At 40.6% G+C, this 22,275-nt stretch overlaps 1 protein-coding gene across 1 annotated transcript in view; it reads left to right on the top strand.

Annotated features, from left to right (window-relative positions):
* The first annotated feature begins 2,493 nt into the window (after window positions 1-2,493).
* Window positions 2,494-22,275, top strand: part of sez6b (seizure related 6 homolog b) — a 138,639-nt gene continuing 118,857 nt past the window's right edge. Inside the window, exon 1 of the mRNA XM_028419980.1 lies at window positions 2,494-2,620. Coding sequence (XP_028275781.1) covers window positions 2,548-2,620 — 73 coding nt within the window. The 5' untranslated portion in view covers window positions 2,494-2,547. The remainder of the gene's footprint in view (window positions 2,621-22,275) is intronic.

The raw sequence follows: 22,275 nt of genomic DNA, 5'->3' as shown, positions 1-22,275 counted from the left end.
CTCATCTGGACACTACTGCACTTGATTGCATCTCGAGGAGCTATTTGGTTCAGAGAACAACATGTTAACACCACACGTGTAGTCCAAGTGGCAACACAATAGGAAGTAAAGCTATCGTTAAAACTTGCAGCTTTTTCCTGCTGATTTTGCTCAAATAATTGTTGCTATTTTTTTTGCCATAGCAAGCATTGTTTATTGCTACATAAAGTCATACACCTGAAAAAGAAAAAAAAACCAGCACAATCATGGCTACAAGTAGAGGTCTCATCTTTCAGGCAGTATAACACAGCTAAGGATAAATCATTTAAATAACAGAACTAAAGTTGCATTTTTTAATATTGATTTTATAAAAAGGATGAAAATGTTGTGCAAGGTTATTCAAGATTATTTTAAAATTTCAAATAAACTGGAATAACCTTGTTATTTTTATTTTAATTTTTAAAGTAAACTTGAATAACCTTGTACAACATTTGTCTAAGTGCCCACAGGTCTAACAAATTCAGGAAAAAATGGAGGCACAGTAGTTTTTTACTCTCATTTACAGATCAGTAGCAGTCTTGCAGATAAGCCACTAACTTGCTGAATTTCTGACTAAATCAATGGCTTCTTAAAACATAATTTTGTTAGTGTAGACACTTTGTTTTTAGTGATTTTTAAAGGTGTCATATGTATTCTAATTATGTGTAAGTGGACACTATACATGCCAGATTTAAGGCACTTAAATACACTCAGTTTGTCTCAGTGAAAGAGAAACTTCAGCTAGTTTTTTTTTAATAGTCAGTCACCTAAAACTGACAACACTTTCAGCCAATGAGAAGTAGAGAAACACCTTCAACCTGCTCATTCAGGCAATTATCAAACCACGTGGCAGCATTGTATACAAATGTCCTGCAGGTATACTACTGCAAACATTTGAATTTCTATCATCAGTGTAAAACGTTAACACTGTTGTGGTGTTACAGAGTGTTCATCTGTGTGTTGATGTGATTGCTGCACCAGGCAGGAAGAAACACACTGGAGAGCACAGATTCCGACCGTGTGACCAGCTCCTGTCTGTAGATGAGCTTACACTATTTTCTTTTTCTGTAACACCTTTTGTCTCTTGCTTTTACGTTTAATAGATATCACATAGACATAGAGCACACAGAGCAGAGAAAGGAAGATAAAATGTAAATAAATACAAAGATAAAATGAAAAGAAAGGGAAGACTGGAATAAAAATTAAAAGCTAAAAATGACACATCTTACTCATGCTGAGATCTTGGCTCTGCAGGAGCCGGACCATCTGCTGTGTTTGTGGCTGAAGAAAGTTCTCAGTGATTTCAGAACTGTCAGATGCCTCAATTATGGAATTGCATTATGGATACAAGCCTAAACAGTTGCCTAAAACTTTTTCCACAATTACTGCACACACAGCTCCCAGTTTGTAACGGTTGCCCTCCACTCCTACAATCCACACCCTTTATCTGTTCTGCAGGGTGCCACAGGTGAAAAAAGAGTAGGGTTAGCCATATCAAAACAAAAGCCTGTGTAATATCAGAAATTTAACCTGCAAGAATTTATTCATATAAACTGATTGATATATATTAAAGTGTATATACACATACATATTTATTAGTCTGAGTCCTGCACCTGCCACTGCTTACAGTTACTAGAAAATAAGAAAGTAACTTTATTTCTAAAAAAATGAAAGTAATGAGTCTTCCTGAAGGCCAGTCTGTGGCTTTATTCATTATATATATATACTGATTATCAAAAAATGACATAATAATAACAGATCTCAGCTTTTTTTGTGTGTGTTTTTGAACCTGACCTACCCAAATATCATCCTAGTTATCTATGGGTCTGTTATGTCATGATGCCCTCCCCGAGTTCTACTTAACAGTAAAGTCATCCTTGGATTATACATTCTTAATGCTAGCCTGTTTTTTAGTCATATAGGCATCACATTTAACCTTTTTGATATGAGGTCAACAAAGCACCAAAGCTCCTCTTAGTCTGGTTCTAAAGAATGGGTTTGAGTGATTCTTGGAAAAACATAGCTATATGTATTAATTGATGTAGGTTGACAGCATGCAAACAGCCCTTTAGTGCTTAAACAGGCCAGTTGTGGTGAAATTACACAGTTTGAGCTGAGAATGATCCAAACTTTTAGCTCCACTGGCTCTCTGTGTGTTCCACTGGCTGACGCTAGGAGCTGTCCGTGGTGCTGAATGCGCGGCGGCGGCGGCGGCAGCAGCGGCGGAGGAGACGCTGCCCTGAAGAGGAGGCACCCAGCGCAGAGCGCAGCGGCAGCAGCAGCGGCAGCTCCAGCCTCCACTCAGCGCTCACTCACTATACAGTCAGGAGTCTGTAGTCCTGCTGGCGGAACAAAACTAACAGCCCCTCGTCTGTGTCCATGAGTACATTCAGACAAGCAGCCCGGGCTGAAGTCAACGAAAGGAGCGCGCAGTGTGTGTAGTCCGCGGAGCTCGCTGCGCTTCCAGAGGAAAAAGTGTTGATCCCAAGGACGTTCACTACAAGAAAAGCTTGAGAAGAGAAAGACGTGATGAACGCGACCAGAGATTATTTTCCTTTCCTGCTTCTTATGGTGGCCGCGGTGACGGACATGGGCGCTAAAGGTAAGACATGACAGAAATATGAACGTGTCTTCTCTGCCCTCGACCTTCTTACTCCCTTGATAGGACGCTTTGTTTGCTTGGATCCTTGTTTTATTTTTCTGCTTTGCGTTTTCATCGTTTTTCTTTTGTCAGTCCCTCCATGGGCTTACACCGCTTCTCCGAAAACACACACGAACACACACACGTACACGAGTACTAACCGAGATCTGACTCCTTAATTTTTCTTTATATTCCACTCATGCAAAGCACAACATACGTTTAAAGTTAGGACATTTGTAATAAGGTTATAACTTCTCACTTGCTTCCTCTGCAGCCTTCTCATCCTCAAGTTTACAATTTTCAATAAGAAAAAAAGTCAAGTAGGCAAACAGTCTGATAAAAATGTCATTTTTCCAGCTTCACAAAAAAAAACTCCAAATGAATACAGCCTATGTCCTGGTGCTCTTGTCACAATAGTGGAATGCCGTTTTTTTTGTTTTTTTTTGCAGCTTTCCTGCATTATTCAAATCCCCTGACAAAACAGAGAAGGAAACAAAACATGGATAATGTTAGAGAGATGCCTCTCTGGATACTTGTATTTTCTACAGACTTCCCTCTACTTTTAACGCAGTGCCATAGATGTATTATCAATCAGTGTATGAAGTTATATGAAGACAAACTCCGGCTTATTGGGGTACAGTTATACCTAATACAGGTATTGATCGATGATGTCGCTTTGTTGCCTACCTGCTGACTCTGACTTAGTTCAAACTGGGATGTGTTGGGATGCTACAATGAGAGGTGCCATGTTTACTTGATAGGTAGGCAGGTGTGTAGTGTCTATTGACTAAGCTGTGTTTGAATGTATGATGAAATAAAGTTATGGAGAATGGAGATGACACACACACACACACATTGGATTGCTCAGATTCATTCAGTCATTTCATCAGACACCTCAAAAAAGACGTCAGTGCCACCTCTTTGTACAGCCTTTATGAAACTAGCTGTCCTTAATAATGATTTATTCTTAAAAGTCATTTTTCAGTCTCTAATTTGCAGGTTTTATGCCAGCGGTCGTCCATGCACTCATTAGTAAACGTCTGTAGCAGTGATTTATCCATACTGCATATTAACTTGTTCTTAAATCAATTTTGGCCCTCATGGCCTGAAGGCTGTTTTAAAAAAAGGTCAAAGGTCACACTGCCTATATCCGAGGAGTAAAACTAAACAAAAGATGCCTCGGAGGATAAACAGCAGCCACGATCTGGCAAAGAACTGTCATTATATGAGCTTTTAAACACTCATGAGCTGTCTGAGAAAAGGAACTCCACAGGTTTTATGATTGTATGTTTAGTGAGGGACACCGCCGTTGACTCTCTCATCCCGTTAACGGCTGCATTATGAGGTGGTGAACTGTGTGTGCAGAGCCGCCTGATAGATGTGATTGATGCTGTGTCCTGAGCAGAAATCTTTTGCAAAATAGAAGGAAGAAAGTAATGTGAAGATGACCAGATGATCAGCACATCACACTGAGAAAATGATGTAGAAATATTTTTTACTAAAGTATAAATTAAAAAATGTTACATTTGATTAACAATTTATGACTAAACTACGAATTGTACTAACTTCTTTTACTTCTGTCTTCCTAAAAACATAAAACCCTATAATCCACAATAATCTGTGATTTTGAAAGCGTGACATTCTGCAGATTTCCGCTTCTCTGCCTTCTTTGAGACTATCTGTGCTATAGGCAGGGATTTAACGATCCATCCATCCATCATCTGAACCCGCTTCGTCCTGCAGTGCAGGGTCACGGGCTGGAGCCTACATCTACAGGTGAGAGGCGGGGTACACCCTGGAACAGGTCGGATTTAGTAATGCAGTAGCTACAACCGTGAGTGATTGACAGGTCTGAAAGCCAATAACAGCTATTGCGGAAGTCGCCCTGTGGCTTTGCAACTGGGAGCGCTTGGTCTAATGAAACGGGTGCGCAAGTGTGAAAATTTAAGGGGAAAATGGTCACGGCACCGCTATTATGACAACAGAAAAGTACAGAAAACAAGCGTACCTTAAAAACATTTTAGTTTTTTTTGATTAAGAAGTTTGCAGACGGTAAAAATGTAGTTTTACATGGCAGGTATTAGCGCTGGAAGCACTGTTATGGACACCTTTTTGAATTCTTTTATCAGTGGACCCTTACGGACTAAAGGAACATAAACAATGGAGGAATGGATTTATAGCAGGACTTCTATACGTCGCCATTTTTTTCGCCATGCTGGTTAATATGAATTCATTTTGGTGCTAATTGTGTCTGCAAAGTGGGCAGAACGGTTGAGTTGTATACAGACTCGAAGCTTCCAAACCATGTGTAGTATGAAAGCTTAACAATGGCAATTTTTATGCAGATGCTAAGTCGATATATACAGCTGAGAGGTATAATATCATTTTGACTGTAAAGCAGCCATTTAGAAGACGTAAAGCAAACCTTTTATTTGGGTCATGCAGTTATCATTAAAACATGTTTATTATATCAATGCTTTGAAGGCTAAGTAAGAAATTCTATGAAGCCATGTCAAACTCATCTTTGTGTCCAGACATTAATATAACCAAAAATGTAATGCCGTTACTATAGTGACGCAGCAAACTTCCCCATAAAACAGGAGAACTTAAGCATACACTGTCCCTTTGCTTCAACAGCTCAGGCATCACCATAACGTAAATGGCAATATAGTCTGTATATAGTTATCAGTATAGTTTAGTATGTCAGATGGTCGGGTTTGTGTTTGGAACTTTTATATTCTTGAAACCGTTAAGCCTGCATTCCCCAGCTCTGGGTGTGATGTGTGTTGAAGCAGTTCTATGCTCTTTTTTTATCTTGTTCTTTTGCATCATCATAAGAAGACGTGGAAGAATCTTTCAACCTTAATGCTTTTCAACATTGTTTTCCACTCTGCATGTCACACTGATCCTGCTCCTCATTGAAGCTGCACAGTGAAAGAAATCCCTGTTAGTGTACATCAGGTAGAAATATCAGTCTGCATCACATTACTCAGTCTGACATGGTTTGGTATGAGAGGAAAGAAACTGTGAAGGCTGAAGAAATACTTGGGTGCATAACTTTGTGTAACACTCTACCCACTAGTAGGCTTGAAACAGTTGTGGAGGTCGAGGTTTAGCCAGCTTGTGGCTTCTCGGATTTATTCTTTGTGGTTTGTACATTATTGTTCAGTCTTTATTCATCACTAGCACTGTTAAGATCAATCAGCTGTATGAGGCGCTGTTCTACCTCTAAAAGACAAGCACCACCTAGAGCAAAGTGTACTTCACATTAGCTGCGGCCATCCTTCACCCTACCCCCTGATTAGCCTGTAATCAGCGATGCCAAGACCCCGCAGCCTCTCCGTGCGGCTGCCACTTCTCGCTATGATACTGATTCAAAGCTCCTCACTGTCACTGATGCACAAAACAGCTTGTTCTCTGAGAGCTCCACTCGCATAAAACAACCCTAGCATGAAATAAACAGAGTGTCTTTGTCGAAGGCAGAATGGCAGAGGTTAGAAAGACTGTCCTTTTTTTTGGGTCACTGCTGGCTTCAGGGATGATGGTCTGCGGCTGACCTTGACCTTTGATCCCTGTGGAAGGCGGACAGCTTCCCTGCGGGGATTTGTAACACTGAGGTCTGCTTTGAAAATGGTGATGTCGCTTTCATCCTAAATACTACACAATATCACGACCATGTTCCAGAGCACATCATCAGTGTTTCTGATTTTAAATGTATTTGTTTCTATTTATGTCTGTATGGTATGAAAATTGATTTTCACAGACTAGAAATCCCACAGTTAACTTTATGTCTCCTGTTTTAATACAGTACAACCGTTGCAAATTAATCTGTACTACAACACAACAGTAAGTGTTGGCTTTGCAGCAAATGTATATTTTCTCTGCTTCAATCGGAAAGCTTTGACAAATATACAGTGAAATGAATCGCAGCCGGTAGCTGAGTGGAAGGGCCAAAAATGCATGATATTATAATGATTTGTGGTTAACATATGGTGGGACCACAAGGGAAATTCCTCTCTTGTTGTTTCGGGTTTGGCAGTTTGATTGGCTTATTCTTATTCTTATCCCAATATAAAGACATAAATGTAAGGTATTGATTAAGTCAATAGTTAAGTTTGATGCCCTTCTTTTGATGGATGCAAATTGGCATTAATATAAGAAAAAGCAGCTGTGTGCTCACCAGGGTACTAATAGAATGAACAGAGACCTGAAGCAGAAAACTTACAATAATGGAAAAACACAATGCACGCAAATTTGTTTATTGACCAATTTTACATCATGCTCAGATGTTGTCTTCTACTTTAAATCACTTCCAACAGATTATAGTTTGTACGAAGTCTAACAGTCATATTGAAACATGTCTGTCTGCAGCACAGCACCAAACAAACAAACAAGTATAAAAGACAATTCTTACATGTGGGCTGATCTTTGACTTGTACGATGGCAAAAATGAATGTTCAAGTCCTGTTGCTAGCTTTCAAAGATGCTAAGCAACTTGTTATGTTTCCTCTGACGATTTTTGTGGTTGGTTGGAGGTAGCTTAACTGGCAAGTGATCATGCCTTGTCCTTTCTTTTGCAAACTGCCCTCCCAGATGGTTCTGTGCAACAAACCATCTGGTACATTAGGCTGTAAAGCTTTTACCTAGATGTTCCAAATTTCCAGATACAAAACAGAATTCTCTAATGGCCACAGCAAGTTAGACTAAACATTTCATATGGTTGCTGTGTTGATGCTATTAAATTTTGGTGTAAAAGAAAATACAGTATTTACTCGGTTTGCTGTCCAGTTTTTTTTTTCGTGCTTGATATGAGTCAAGGACATGAACGCATTATGTCAACATGGACTAAAATCTCACTGCACAAAGCCCCAGCAAGAAGATAGGGCATTATAGCTGTAACCTTGGCATTATAATTTAAACCATAATTAAAAATATATATATATATTAGTATCATAATTTATTCTGTAATCATACGTGGCACTTCATTGAATACAAGGTCATTTAAAGAGATAGTCTGGATGTTATTCTGTCATACTATATATATTTTAGTTATTTTTATAGGGCCTAACAAGTTTTTTGGCCTTGTCTGGAAAAAACATGTATTTTAAGTCTGGAAAGGTGAAAATGAAACACTACTAGGTCACAGCAGGAGACAGGCCCTGAGAAATGAGGCAGTTTTTTAGGCAATCAATCTTTAAGAGAAGAAATTTGCATTTACTTTAATGTCTGTGGATGCTCTCATTCATCCAGGTCATAGTCATAGTGTATTTTTTTTTAAGACATTTCGCCACTCCCCAGAGACAGCAGAACTGAAGAAGCTGCTTGGGAGAGTGGCAAAATGTGAAATGCGAAAAAAAAAAGATCCTTGAGTCCAGTTGCTTTGATTTAAACTCTTGGACATTTACTTTAATGATCACAATCTATCTCCTTTTTTTGGTTGAATTGGTATTTTTGGGGTCCAGGGGCAGTTCCAAATCTCTCCATTGTGTAATTCTCTTTATCAATTCATGCTCAGCAGTAGTTTTTTATTACTTAAGGATTGCTCGTACGATAAAAACATCCCTACAGCAATTGTAAGCATTGCAAACATACCAGCCATCAGGGTGAAGAAGTATCTCCAGTGTGCATTAAATCACAGAGTTGTGAGGTGACGATGATGCAGTGTCAGCTTTGGGCCAGTTTTGGCTGAAAGATCCATAAGTGATCAGTCTTGCTTCTCCTTAATCGTTTACCCTCGCTGCTGATTGCTGCTCTGTTATTCATCAGTCTGGCGCTCTGTCTTAATTTGTATTGTCTGAGAGCAGGCAAGGAAGCTGCACTGCCACTTATAGCGGACCTGGAATAGGAGCTGTTTTGATGATGTCCCTGAGGTTTCGGGGTCAGGCATTCTGTCCTTTTTCCTTCAGATTACTGCCCAGATAAATATGTTGGCCCGTGCTGACCCAGAGCAAGCGGTGCCCCCGGAGTCCCACCCCCGGGGCCTGCTTCCATTGCCACTGCCTGTCATCATTGTCAGCACTCTGCTGGGAGAGCTACCTCAGACTAATGGCTGCTGCAAGGCTGACTGAGGCTTTATTTTAGGTCAACAACAGCAACAATTCAGCACATCCGACACACTGGTCAGAGTCTTAAAGAAGGGGCTGCTCAGTGATTTGTTGCTGGAATTGTTCTTTATATTTAGAAAGCCATAAAACTCTTAGAATTAGAATATGTGACAATTATGAGTTAGCATGTATTGTAAAACAAAAGACTATGGGCCCCTTCTGGCCCCCTTCACCTACTACTCATTAGGTATGACACCAAGCCACTGGCCAACAGAAAGGGTGGACATATAGCAAGGTAGGACCACAAAAGAAACCTAATGTGCATAATCGCCTACAAACAAGTGTAATTCCAGCTTTAAGTAGATTATTTCAGCCCTTACCTACATAATGTTCAATAACTAAATACAGTGTTTAGTCAGGAAATGTCTTTTTCTGAGCGAAAGCTTCAGTCCCTCTCCTGGTATTAATTTCCAGTTCTTAGCATCCCAAGAACCTAGATTCAGAGTAGAACTGTCATGATTTAGGGGACCTATGTACACTCATGTTTTTTATTTATTTGTTTTGTTTTGTCTGGCCATGGAGTTGAGGTGAGTTCCTGTGCTGTGTTAGATTGAGGTGGGTAACTCACTTGCAGTCACGTGTTCCACCTCTGTAGTCTAGACTGACATATTTTGACTTGTCTTAGTTGGATTGCTGTGTCATTTTGAACAGTCATGCAGCTGGGATAAGACATCTCGAATTTGCTTTAGTGGAGGGTTTTATTTGCAGAATTATTTCATACCTAAAGGACTTGCTGCTCAAACATCTTGGTCCCAGGTTTCACAAGGCCCCTTCAGAGCTCTAAGTAGGACAAAGCTTTCCTTTTAGCGTAGCAAGTCAAGACTCCAGTCTTGGATGTTTTTTTTACACTGTCTCTTATAAAACCTGTTTTATTTTCTAGTGTTTAAGTGTGTTTAGTGATTCGAAATCTCCTTAATGACTCAGGATTCATGATTTCAAGTTCTACATTAACCTGAAACATATGACTCTCCTGGCTGCTTGTGACACTAATATAACACTATCCATCTGCCTGTCATTTAACAGATAGATTTACTGCTTAAAATTCTAGAAACTTCATAAATTAGCAAATATGCACCTCTTAATGTAGCTGAGCTGCTTTCTGTGGTATTAGAAGAAACACATCAAACCCACATTTACAGACTTCCTGTCGAGTAGATCGGCTCAATTTTCGGGCATCAGATTCGGTAACTCACCTGACACACCACTGATTCACTGATTCACTGACTCACCGACTAACTTGACAGCAGATCCAGCATGAAGCAGACTCAAGTGTTGCCATTAGGTGTCACCGTCTCTGATTCAGTGCACGACGTGCACATGCGTAGAGCTGATGAGCGGCTCCTTTCCTCCACAAAACAGCAGACCTGTGAATCACAGCAGGAACACAGCAGGTCTTGTCCATCATTTTTGATAGTCTTTAGTCTACAGCTTAAAGGTAGGGTAGGAGATTTTGAAAACTCAGTGAGAGTCAGCCAGATTTTGAAAGTAAACACACGCCCCTTTCTCTCGGAGCTCACCCCGAAGCCACGCCTCCCAAACAGCCTGTGTCTTCGGCCATCATGCATGTACCTCTCTGGTGTGCGCAGAGCAGGAAGAGAGTGACAACCAGCCAACTATACACGCAGGTGCGCCTCGTAGAATAGCTTCCACAGATGATTCATATTCTTCGTTTTAAAGCGAAACTGCCGAACTAATCGGTTGCTATCGGATTGTAAAGAGAAGTTACACTAATTTAACAAAAAGTGCATCAGAATGAAATCTCCTACCCTACCTTTAAAAATGCATACACCAAATTGGCTCAAGCTAAATATTGCCACACAAATTTAGCCTGTCGCAATGTGCTACAGGCTCTCGCACAGGATTTTGGAGACTCATGACTCGTCGAATTCACAGGGATTCAGAGATTTCAGGTGGACACGGACTAGGTGCTTAACTGTTGGTCGTTCCTTCTTAGCCCAACAGATCTGCACGTATAAGCATGAGACAAAATTTACCACAACCTAGCATTTAGGTGAATAAATATTATGAATTACTCTAATTAAACAAGTATTTACACAAATGTTAGACCACAGTTCAATGTAGTACTTGTGTAAAAGTTTTTTGTGTGTACTTACTCGTAAATGTTGTGTTACATATGTTAAACTGGTATCCAAAGTCATTTAGTCATTGTCACACACACACAGGCTCAAAAATCCACAGAGCCTTCGCTGAGCTTTTTTTTTTTTGCAGTTGGGCAACACTGACTCATATGACTCACTGATCTGGATCAGTGTAGTGAGTGAATCAGAGTAACCCGAATCCACAAAAAGATCCAGATTCACCACCCCTAGTAGGAGAAATACGTTGCTAAAGTGTTAATGAACAATGGTGCACACATTCCCAGTGTTGACAATATATCTAGTATAACCCTGTCCCCGACAACTGCCTGGCAAAGTGGTTAGCAGCTATTGTTTGCTGTACATATATCACAAATATCTCCAAAAGTCCAATAGCTTTCGTGCTTTAAAAAAATAGTAACATGTTGCTGGTGTCTCACCTCCACACATTTGAGACAGCTACAGTACATAAAACTATAATAATAACAAAACAAAATGTTGAAGAGCTTGAAGTAAAGAATCTTTCACCTTTATGCACTTTAGACCATGCACCTGGATGTGAGCTGTACAATGTGAGTGCTGTTTGAAACCCTCACTGTGTTTTGTTTAATAGAAAACTTGACATCCTCTTTTCCACGTCTCAAGATGATTTTTGCACCGTAATTTTTGCATCATCAAGTCACCATTGTGCCTTTCCTGTGATAAGCAACATTCTCCTCCAACACACACATAAACCACACACCCCTCCCCCAACACGCACACACACACACACACACACCCTGTTCCCACCCCCTTCATCATCCCTGCCACGGCAGAAAAGCAATTTGTTCTCGGTGTCACTGATCTGATGCAATCAGCACTGCTTCACGCTTTTGAATAAGGAAAAGACAGCAGGAAAGGACACTGTGTTTAATTAAAAGACGCATTTTTGTGAATGTGACGATCATATAATTTCGGGTGGAGGATTGTGAGGGTTGCGTGTTCAACACCTGCTTTCCGATTACGGCTGATTAACCTATCCAAACTTGCCCGTCTCTCTCATCAAGGGCTATTCAGGGTGCTGAGGCTACGCTTTCATTCTAATTGTCTCCCAGCCTTTTCCTCTTTGAAGCTCTCAATTGGAAATGAGTGTTATCAAAATTCAGCGCAGCTCCCTCTCACAGGAAATGGGGGCGTTGGGTTCTTTACACACAGCTCCTGACACCTCCTGAGAGGAGCTGAGGGGGTGGAGGGGTGGAGCACTCTCATTTTCCCTTTTCTCCGTCTCTCTCTCTCTCTCTCTCTATCCCTCTTTGCATAACAGTCCCTCTGAAGCGAGCGGCATGCTTGTGAAGTGTTTACCCTCATCTCTGTCAGTCAAGGCTGGTTTCCTGAAGGCTGCGTTCATCTGCTTTACAATATCTCTGTCTCCTCCCCTGGTTGAGATTTCTTCATGACAGAGCCTCTCTAAGTTAAATTAGAGAGGATGCAAATGGGATGTGATGTGCTTTGAACTGCACCTGCTTTATGTGTCACCATCACATCCCACATCCTGTCATCTTTGAACATCGCTTCAGCTCTCTTTTGTATTGGCCTTTGAATCACACCGCATGATGTGAATAGTCGCACAATGTCTCTTATTTGGTCCAAATCAGACAATAGAACATTCTTTAAGTTCAGCTCAGCTGGCAGATCAATTCTACCTTAACTGTCAGAATAATTCTCAGGTTCTCAGCTGCTGCATTAATACTTAGCACGCTCTAATTGATAGCTGTCATGTTGCAGCTGTCAGTCAACATCATGCCTGGGGCACCTGGGGACATTTCTTGCAAATCAATGGCCAATGTGTGTTATGTTGGTCCTGATGCATCGCCTCAGCCTAAACAGCACCTCTGGCTCTACTGCCTGATCAGCGTAATGTAATGAAAACTGACTGACATAAGTGAGTAAGGATTTCATGGACATTATTAAGCAGGAGATGACGAACAAAATATTTACTATCAAATCAAATAGGACATTTTTATTTATATTTAAATATGAATATACTTGACTTTTGATGGAAGAGCATTTTAGGATATAGCTTTATAAAAGGCTTGCCTTATTATATCATATTAGTATTACTCAATATCATTTTATCACCAATTAAAAAAAACTGTTAAACTCTTGTATGTGAGAGCTGTTCAGTCATTTTAGTCCTGCAAAATGGTAAATACAGCAGTCACAAGCCTTAGGGTGTTAGCAGAGATGCTTACACAAAAGCTGTGTTGTCTAAGGCTTCTTTTCTCATGGTACAAAAATGTAGCTTTAGTGAATCATAAAATACATGTATGCACCAGAGCTTAATGCCTGAATTGGTTATAACTGGATTTCATATCCAAAAAAATCTCATTGCAAGACGCTTTCTCTGAATTCACATCTCTTTCCTATCCATCCAGTTTTACTAACACATCCTCACAGATAAATGGCACATTTGGTCGATTCGCAAATTCTCTCTAAATTCCTGGCAAATGGCAAACCATTGTGTTGTTGCTAGTGTCTAGGAAGGCACATCTAGCTATCAGTCTACACAACCGGGCAAAAAAGTCTACAGATGAAGACAGAGGGGTGGATGGAGGCTTTAATTAACTGCCTCAGATCTGTTGCAGATGTTACATCACTTTCATTTCAGTCGTAGTTTGGTCTAGACAATAAAACTGCCTTGTCAGGTGTAGACATTAAGGCAAGGCAGTGCTGTTTGTGTGACAGTTCATACAGTGGGGAATTCACAAGGCTGTACAGAATTTATAAAAAGCTGAATACCAGGAGCAGATTTACAAATAAAAACAAGGAGAAAAGCATGCATGAGTTTAGACAGCCATCACAGAGTAGTATAGGCCAGTGTGAAAATGTTTTGAACTTAGACTTAGCCCTGTCTAACATCGTCTGGGAGGTTATTACAGGTTTTTGCTGGATGTAACGATGTCAATTTCTGACTCTTGGGACAATCAGCAGGCCTGTCACAAATGTCCTCGGGGTCCGAGAAAGCTCATATGGTGCCCGTGGGGTACAACTTGGACGGTTGCCAGTCTGTTGATAGCTGGCATAGGGTCCAGCCTGTTTGTGACCCTGTACAGGACAAAGCAGGTGGATGGATAGTTAGGTTTAGACATTAAAACCACTTTCACAACATGCATTTGTTCTTCAAGGCAAAACTTTCGAACAACACTTAACATGCACCAGTGTTACCCACAGACCAGATAGCAATTTGTGGTGGCACCTTGGTGCGGAATAGAGTCGAGGTTTATGCAGAGTGTGGGCAGATTCAAGGTTAAATATACACCTGTATGCTTATCTAATTACCATTTTAAAGCTAGTAAAATAAAGGTTAATATAACCACATAATGCATTAATAACATAAATACTATAATTATATATATGGAACTACTAAAGGTACAAGTCAACTAACTCAAATAATGAAACAGCTTTTGGTGTTTTCTTTACTTGACAATGGCCATATACCCTAGTTTATCTCAACCGTAACAATATTTCACCCTAAATCTCCTAATTGTTTGCTACCTTACCAAATTTGTCTATGCTAAATGTGTAGGATGTTCCATTATTAATAACGTTGAGTGAACTCTAGATATCACCGACTGTCTTGTATGTGCAAATGTCTGCATTCAGGTTTTCTTTATTAGGCTACAGGTTCAGGCATTGCACATGGAGAAGAGGAGCGGGAAAATCAGCTGTCAGTATGTGTGCATGCATGTATGCGTTAGTTTGTGTGTGTGAATGAGAGGGAGAGAGAGTTGAGTGGATTTGATTGAACAGAACGATAGTTATATTTTAAAATTGTTGGGGGGAAAAAAAACACAGAATCAATTTGTGGCGGCGGGTGTTGATTGTGTGGCGGCTGCCATGGATTGGTCTATGAATGGGAAACACCGTGCACTATAGAGACAACCACAAGTGGGTGCCGGATACATATGCAAAAGTCAGACTGAAATCTGCTCCTACCGAGGAATGCTGAATGATGTATTCCACTTGACAGGTGTTGGTTTGTTTGCAGATTCTCTGGCGTATGCCCAAAAATTCAGACAGATGCCACCTAAAGAACCGCAAGAGGAATTTCAGCAGTAGTGAAATTGACATATATAAAAAATAAGTTCAAACTACGTAAACATGATTTTTCAGAGCGTTTGGAGCTGGTGAGAAACAAGAGGGAGCAGCAGCTAAACGTTTTCTTGTGATGGGCAGTTTGTGTGCTCTGAAAACAAGATATTTTTTCATGTCTTGACAAAAAGCAGGATGCCTAATACCTCTGTGAGTTTTATACGTTGCATTTGCAATCATTATGAGCCACTCCTCCTGTACAATCTTTCATTTCCTGCTCTATCAGCATCTCATCTGTCCACCGCAGTCTATTCTCAGCCTATGCCGGCTGCACAGCCTTCCAAGTCTGGCTCCCTGAGTTCTGGAGGTTCATCGATCCAGCAGCAGCGGCGCAGAACCAGTGTTTATGCAGAGAATAGGGCCTGTCCGCTTCCCTCTCATGCACTGGCAGACTGTATACACCTGTCTAATTGGGGCTGGCGTCTGCTGTGCATACAGAGCCAAGGGCCTCTCCACAACGATTAGGACTCTGACAGGCTTGGCTCTCTTTTAGATTGCTGCTTCACATCCACAGAGCGGTTTAGGTGAGGGGAGGGGGAGGAGGGTCGTGGTTTGATGCGTAGTGGCAGCAGCAAAGGAAGTTGCTCATTTCACACACACACACACACACACACACACACACACACCTCTCTATACACGAGTCAGAGTGTATGCATGTGAGCAAGACAAATCATTTGTCAGTAAAGGCTGTGATATGAATCCTTGTTTCATGTCCGCTGCTTTGGATCTACATTCCAAAGATAAGCAGAGTTGCCCGGGGGGGAGCTGACCAAGGCTCGGCTGAAATCTCGCCGGGGAAAGCCAGAATTTTGGTTAGGGAGGAAGATGAAAACAAATGAGCAGAGGAGACGGGAATTAACAAGACCACCGCAGCACACTTTCACAGTGTGCCGCAGGCCTGAGTCGACTGTCAGTTCATGGGAGGTGATTCTAGCTGCTGTACATTTCTGTTGGTGATGTTTTGCTGAAAAATGGCTCTTGTCTAAATTATGTTAATGCTTAAAGTTATGTATAATTAAATGGTGTGACCGCTTTCAGTGGGTGTTGTCAGAGGTCGCTAGCTGCCGAAACATCACCCACACAAATCGGCTTCATTTCTTCAATCATCATTGCTCATTTTTATAGTAGCCAGGAGTCAGGGGGGACTCAGACACAACAAGGATGGTGATTGCAATAATATACCCACTGACTTCTGTAAATATGTCTGTGGCTGCGGATGCTATATTTAAAGGGACATGTTTACAGAGAGCTGGGTAGGAACACTGATTTTTCCCAAGTTACGATTTTATTTCATCTTTCCTTTGTGCTTCATGTATGATGTACAATGTGGAATTTAAATGAGTGCACATAGAGGCATTGGTAACAGTGTGTATTCGTGCACTGTATGATGGCTTCACACTAAGAGTTTAACACCATGTAGGAGCTGTTTCAGATGATGCAAAAACAGACTTGTTACATCAATATGTAACTACAATATTTTTCTTCCTCCCATTTAACACCATTTACCCTTCTTTGGTTCCATTGATCTAAGAAAATAGATGTTGTCAAATATACAGTGTGCTTCTTGGACCATAGATATTGATGTGCAGTGGTTGGACAGGAGTCCTTAACAACAAAAACACATATTACTACTTGGCTCGCATCGGGTCAGATCAGGCAGAAAATGAGCTGAATATCTTTATAGCAGATTGTGGTGTCAAATAAGTTGCTGCTGATCCTCCAGAGCAAAGAGGGAGTGAAGCCTTTAGCTGTCAGGGTTCATCACATAGTTGTGAACACCTCAATTGCCACACAGGTTAGGGTGGCAGCAGATGAACCATTCCAGACAGAGGACCTTTGATGCAACGGTTTTCAGTCTTTTTCAAGAATAAGGCACAGTTGGGCTCATGGGAAATGAAGTATTAAAAGCCCTCACTCACAAAAGCTGGTTGAGTTGCATTTAAAAAGACATCATATTCTGCATGAATAATGGTGGGTGGTTGAAGTGAATCATCAGTGCACATGATCAGCATCTGCTTTAGATAACGGTGAAGTGTAAATCCTGTGTACACATTTCCAAGCGTATCAATGTGTACTATTTATCATTACCGGTGAGCTGAAGATTAAAAACCTTTGGATTTAGCTTTAAGGTAAATTCTACTTTTAAGAAGCACCTCTTTGCTCTGCCCTGCCTCGTCCAAAGCTGCATTAAGAGGCTCAGAGCAGACCGAACAGACAGCACAGTGATCAGACAGGCATAGGAACAACAAATCATGCACTCAGTATTCACAATGAAACGGAACACCATGTGCAGATTATGCATCAGAATTGCACCTTTAAGTCTTCATACTTGCAAACAGTTCAAAATCAGCAAGTCTCTGAGAAAAACCTAAGAACACTGGTTCAGTATGTTAATTCCTCTACAGCAGAGGCTTGGTGTTGGTTGAGGTCGTCCGCAAAATAGCTAACATGCAGCATCATCACCACAATGAGATGCACTGTTGGCATTGCGGGGGAGTGGTAGGCCACTGTAGCATTTGCAATGGTTAAATCCCATAATCCTTCACTCTGCCTACACAGAGGGCTATATAAATGGACACCAACTCTGCACCCTTTATTGGCTTTGACACTTTGCATACACACATTAGGGACATCTATGGTTACTAAAAAAAAAACACAAACATAACCAACCCCTGCCTGTTACATCCCCAATATGTCTAGGGGTTTGGAGGATGCAGACAGTAAAACAAAAAGGATAAAAAAGGAACGTATGCCGGCAGTGTGCAGTAGTAGGAAAGTAGGAAACAAAAGCACAACCACAAAACAAAACAAGTACAAAAGGAGCTTAAACAGGGGCAAAAAAGAAGCCCTGCTCGGAATTTGGCCAATTATCCTATAAATGAAAAAAAGAACACAAATCAACTCGATAGCGGAGCGTTAGCACAACAAGGCCAAAACAAACGGTGTCAACATAAACCCTTTTAGAATGCTTATCCTTAGATCAAAACAAACACAAGTAAACAAACACGATAACTCAAATCTACGAATACACGTGAGCGACAAACAATACGTAATTGAACACAGTCAACCCAAACCTACTTATACAACGATCGATTAAAGGAGAGTGGCAGCACAAAGCTTCACAAAAGAAGATACTTAACAAAATACACGTCGTAGCGACACACAACAGCAGTTTACACACACGGTTATTCACAATCAGAACCACGGTTCGACAGCGTGACGAACAATTTTGTAGCGCTGGGGAGAACAGCAAACACATGACCTGTCTCATTCACAGACTTATTAGCGCTCTCCCATTGTTGCAGAACGATCATTGGTGGAGTCAGCCACTCATGTAGGAGCTCCCTTGACGTATTTGCTTAGGAACCCGCCTACCTTCACACGCTCTCATTCAACAGGCTTACTCTCGGAAACACCTCCACACCCACTCACAACGTCACTCTCTTTCAGACGGACTAGGGGTCCGTAACACTGCCTTTAAAACACAGCTGGGTGAAGGCTTGCTATTGTTCAGTATCCCAAGTGTATTTGTTTTTTTTCCCAACATAATATTAAATATGTAATTAATTAAATATACAGGGCTACAGTTTTCCTCCTAGGTAGTTGTGTCCTTGTTCTTCTCACTCTTTTAAAAGTTAGCCTACACTCTGCAACTTCCCCTTAAGTCTGTTGGTAATAATTGACTCAAGGAGGCATGTCTACACGTCTTACTTGACTGCAGATGCATCTGTCTGTTAGTCGTCTTAATAAGCTCTAGTGTTGGCTGATGCTGATAATAAAAACTGTCCTATAAACTAGGTCAACCTCTATTTTAGTAGTGCCTGTCAGACGTACTGATCTGATGATATTACTGATATCAGTCTGTGTGTTGCCACAGAGCCCTGTGAAAAAAAGATGCTTTATGTGTATGATGAGCTACTTCAACTTCATGGTTTACAATACTACCATATTAGTGAAATAGATAGAAAGTTAGACAATAGACAATGACCCACAATAGAAAATAATTACCCAGCTAGTTATACTTTGTCGACATGCTAAGAATATTGGGTGATTCTATATATTTTTTTCCTAGAATATTGGTATATATATCTGTATCGGTTGCTAATTCCAGTATTAGTGAGATTATTATTCAGTAAGCTTTGGTGTTTGAGCAGCACTGAGTGGTGTGCAACATGCCCTGCAGACGATCACAGCCACACTGTTGCTTATTAACACTAAGCCAAGCTATTTGCTTTAAGCTGAGGATGACATGAAAGCTGAGACTCTCACAAGCTGCTGTTGTGCAACAGTGCCATATGAACGGAGATCTGCTCTGACGTCCAACATGCCTTAATGCTCTGAGTTAGCAGCTTCAGCTATTTTTCCCTTGTTCAATATTAAAATAATTATTCATTCAGTAGTTAAATATGACAGTGTTCTTGCTGTCAGAGGAGGGGGGGGGGGGTTAAAAATTATATTGTGAACACAAATTCACAGCCTTTCATGAAAGTAGTAGATGTTTTTATAAAGGGTACATGTTTCACTTTAAAGTACAGCTCTTCATAAATTCCGTGAAATATTGTACAGGGGAAGAGACTTTCGGGAGAAATGCGTATTAATCACTTTCATGGAAATGAAGGGTGGGGGTAGTCTTTGAAACCATGCACTGTGCACGTAATAAACTGACCGAGTAAAATGCCACTGACAGTACACCCCGGGCTGTCATTCTTGCAGTAATAAACATAAAACATGCAAATACAGAGCCGAGACACAGACTCCTGTCGGAAGAAATCAGCTGCATCATTATTTACCTTTAGAGTTGCCAGAGCAGCGCTTATTTTTATTTGCACACATATGCAAAAATATGACAAATGCTCTGCAGACTTTTTCACAGAGCATTTCTACATATGTTGTCCTCAGTCTTTTTGAATATTAGGTTCATGTTCTTCATGGTTTTCTAACCCACAGCTGTGAAAGCAGCATGCCACATAGTGTTGCAGGGCAATGAAAACCTTTCTGAACAACTCGGTGTAAAAATTGGCAGTATTAGTCATGCAGTAGTCCTGAATAAGGCTTAATTACGTACCAAGTAAATGCTGCTGGCTGCAGGGGGTACTGTGCACTCTGAATGGCTGGAGGAAGTGAGGAGGACTGAGTTAGACGAGCTCTGCTCCCCTACTGTAACTGGCACCTGTTTCCATAAAGGCTGCTATTCAAAACTCCCACATCGCAAAATAACAGGCTGGCACATTGCTTACTGTGAATTACACACTGCACGGGAAGTAGAACAAAACACAGAGGCACAAAATGGCTGTGCACTAGAAAATATGTTCTTATCAAATGTGTGTCCATTTATTTTTTTAAAAACCTAAACTTTACAGGATGATTTCTTTCAAAACTTACTTTCATGTCTGCTTGACATATTAAGTGACAATGTAAGCAAACAGTGTAGTCATACAGCTGACAGACTAGGATTGTGTTATGAATCATTACAGATGCTCCTGATAGGACACTGTGACTTGCAGTGACTGCTACCAATGCTGTGGACTGTGGACAAATGTCTCACGTGTGTTTCACTGGTCCAGTCCTGTCATTATTAATGATTTGAACACCTAAAAATGCTTAATAGGAGTCTCACTCACAAGTAGGTTTAAGCTCTTTAAGGCTTTTTTCTAGTTTTTTTTTTTATAATTTCTGCATCCCGATCAGCCATAACATTATGAATACCAGGGTTTCCTGCAGTGCTTTATAGTTAGGGCAACCGCTTTGACCCGCCCCTCCAAAAAAAGTCTGCTGCATCCACGCATGCAGAGACTGTAAAATAAGACCACATTGTGGCATCTGTTGGGTAAATATGTTTTTGCAGGGCTGCAGCTTTGTTGTTAATACAATTGTCCATACCGTACAGTTAGTTTTCACCACTAACAAACAACTCGCACACTCATGCACGCTCACCCCTCCAAGGTACACGCACACACACACACTCACTGCCCAGTTTCTTAAAGGAGACATGCCACTCTCATTACATCTGTTATAAGCTTATATAGGCTATATGCAATTTGTTTAGGTTTTGTCTAGTGTACAGTAATGGATGGAGAAAAAGCAACCATCACAATTTGGCTCTTGCTGTAGTTGATAAAAATCCCTTTTCTTAACCATATTTCTCCTGCTTCTAACATCAACTTCAAGGACAAAATGTTCACTTGCTAATATATCCCACCCACTGACAGGTGCCATGGTAACCAGATTATCAAGGGTTATTCACCTCACCTGTCAGTGTCAGACTGGTGTATGTTATACATTTTTCAATAAAAAAAACATATTTATTTAACATGAAAAAATATCATATATATATATATAAATGCAGTTTTTCCTCACCAGAGAGTCATTTCTAGCATATGTGTGGCCTTGGCGCGTTACCTTGTATGGTCTACCTATAAAATATATTCTCTATAGTCTATGTATGTAGGAACTATAGTAATGATCTGTTGTTTACTGTATTCATGTAAAGCAAGGCTTTACCAGTTTGGAGCCTAAGGGCCCCATTCCCTTGGTTGTATCCCTTGTGTCCTTTTTTTTTTTTTAAATGTCCAGAAATATTTTTAAAGAAATACTTACATACTGTATTTGTACCACATGTCACTGCTTTAAATGTGTTGGTCAAGACTGAGGCAATGTCAACAAAAATGTATGGAAAAAAGGCACGTTGGTCTCCTGGCTGAAAGAATATCAGTCATCAATATAAAGAAAAACATTCTCACTTTTATCCAGCTTTTATTATTATTACTTTTTGTTAATTTACATGTAAAACAACATGTATGAGTCTCATTGAACATCTTAAAAAAAACTCAAATCGTTCTTGTGATGCTGGAATTCCAAATCATAAAATCTAGCACACTGAGGCCAAAAAAATAAAACTGTTGTTTGTCACATAAAAATTGCCAACCCCAACAATTCAGTCCGGTCACGATAACTTCTCTCAGGAGTGCCATCCTTGTAAATATGCCTGACAGCAGCTAAGAAAACCGTCATTACCACAAACAATGCGGCGAGGCCGATGGCACGGATAGCAACGAGACAATTCCTTCCAGACAGCTGCATTGCTTTTGAACACCTACTCACTCCACTGCTGCCGCTGCCCCCATCATAAGTTATTCTGTCTCATTCTTTCCACAGAGATACTGGCTTTTCATACATTGATTGAAAGGCTCACTCTCAAAGGACCTGATGCCAAACGGCTGACAACACTACAGCCAATAATGGCTTCTGCTCCACAGTGCAGACGGAAGGTGCTTTCAGTGTCATT

The sequence above is a fragment of the Parambassis ranga genome, chromosome 13, assembly GCF_900634625.1.
Source record: "Parambassis ranga chromosome 13, fParRan2.1, whole genome shotgun sequence".
In the NCBI taxonomy this organism is placed as follows: Eukaryota; Metazoa; Chordata; class Actinopteri; family Ambassidae; genus Parambassis; species Parambassis ranga.
This window is presented reverse-complemented; position numbering and strand designations above follow the sequence as displayed.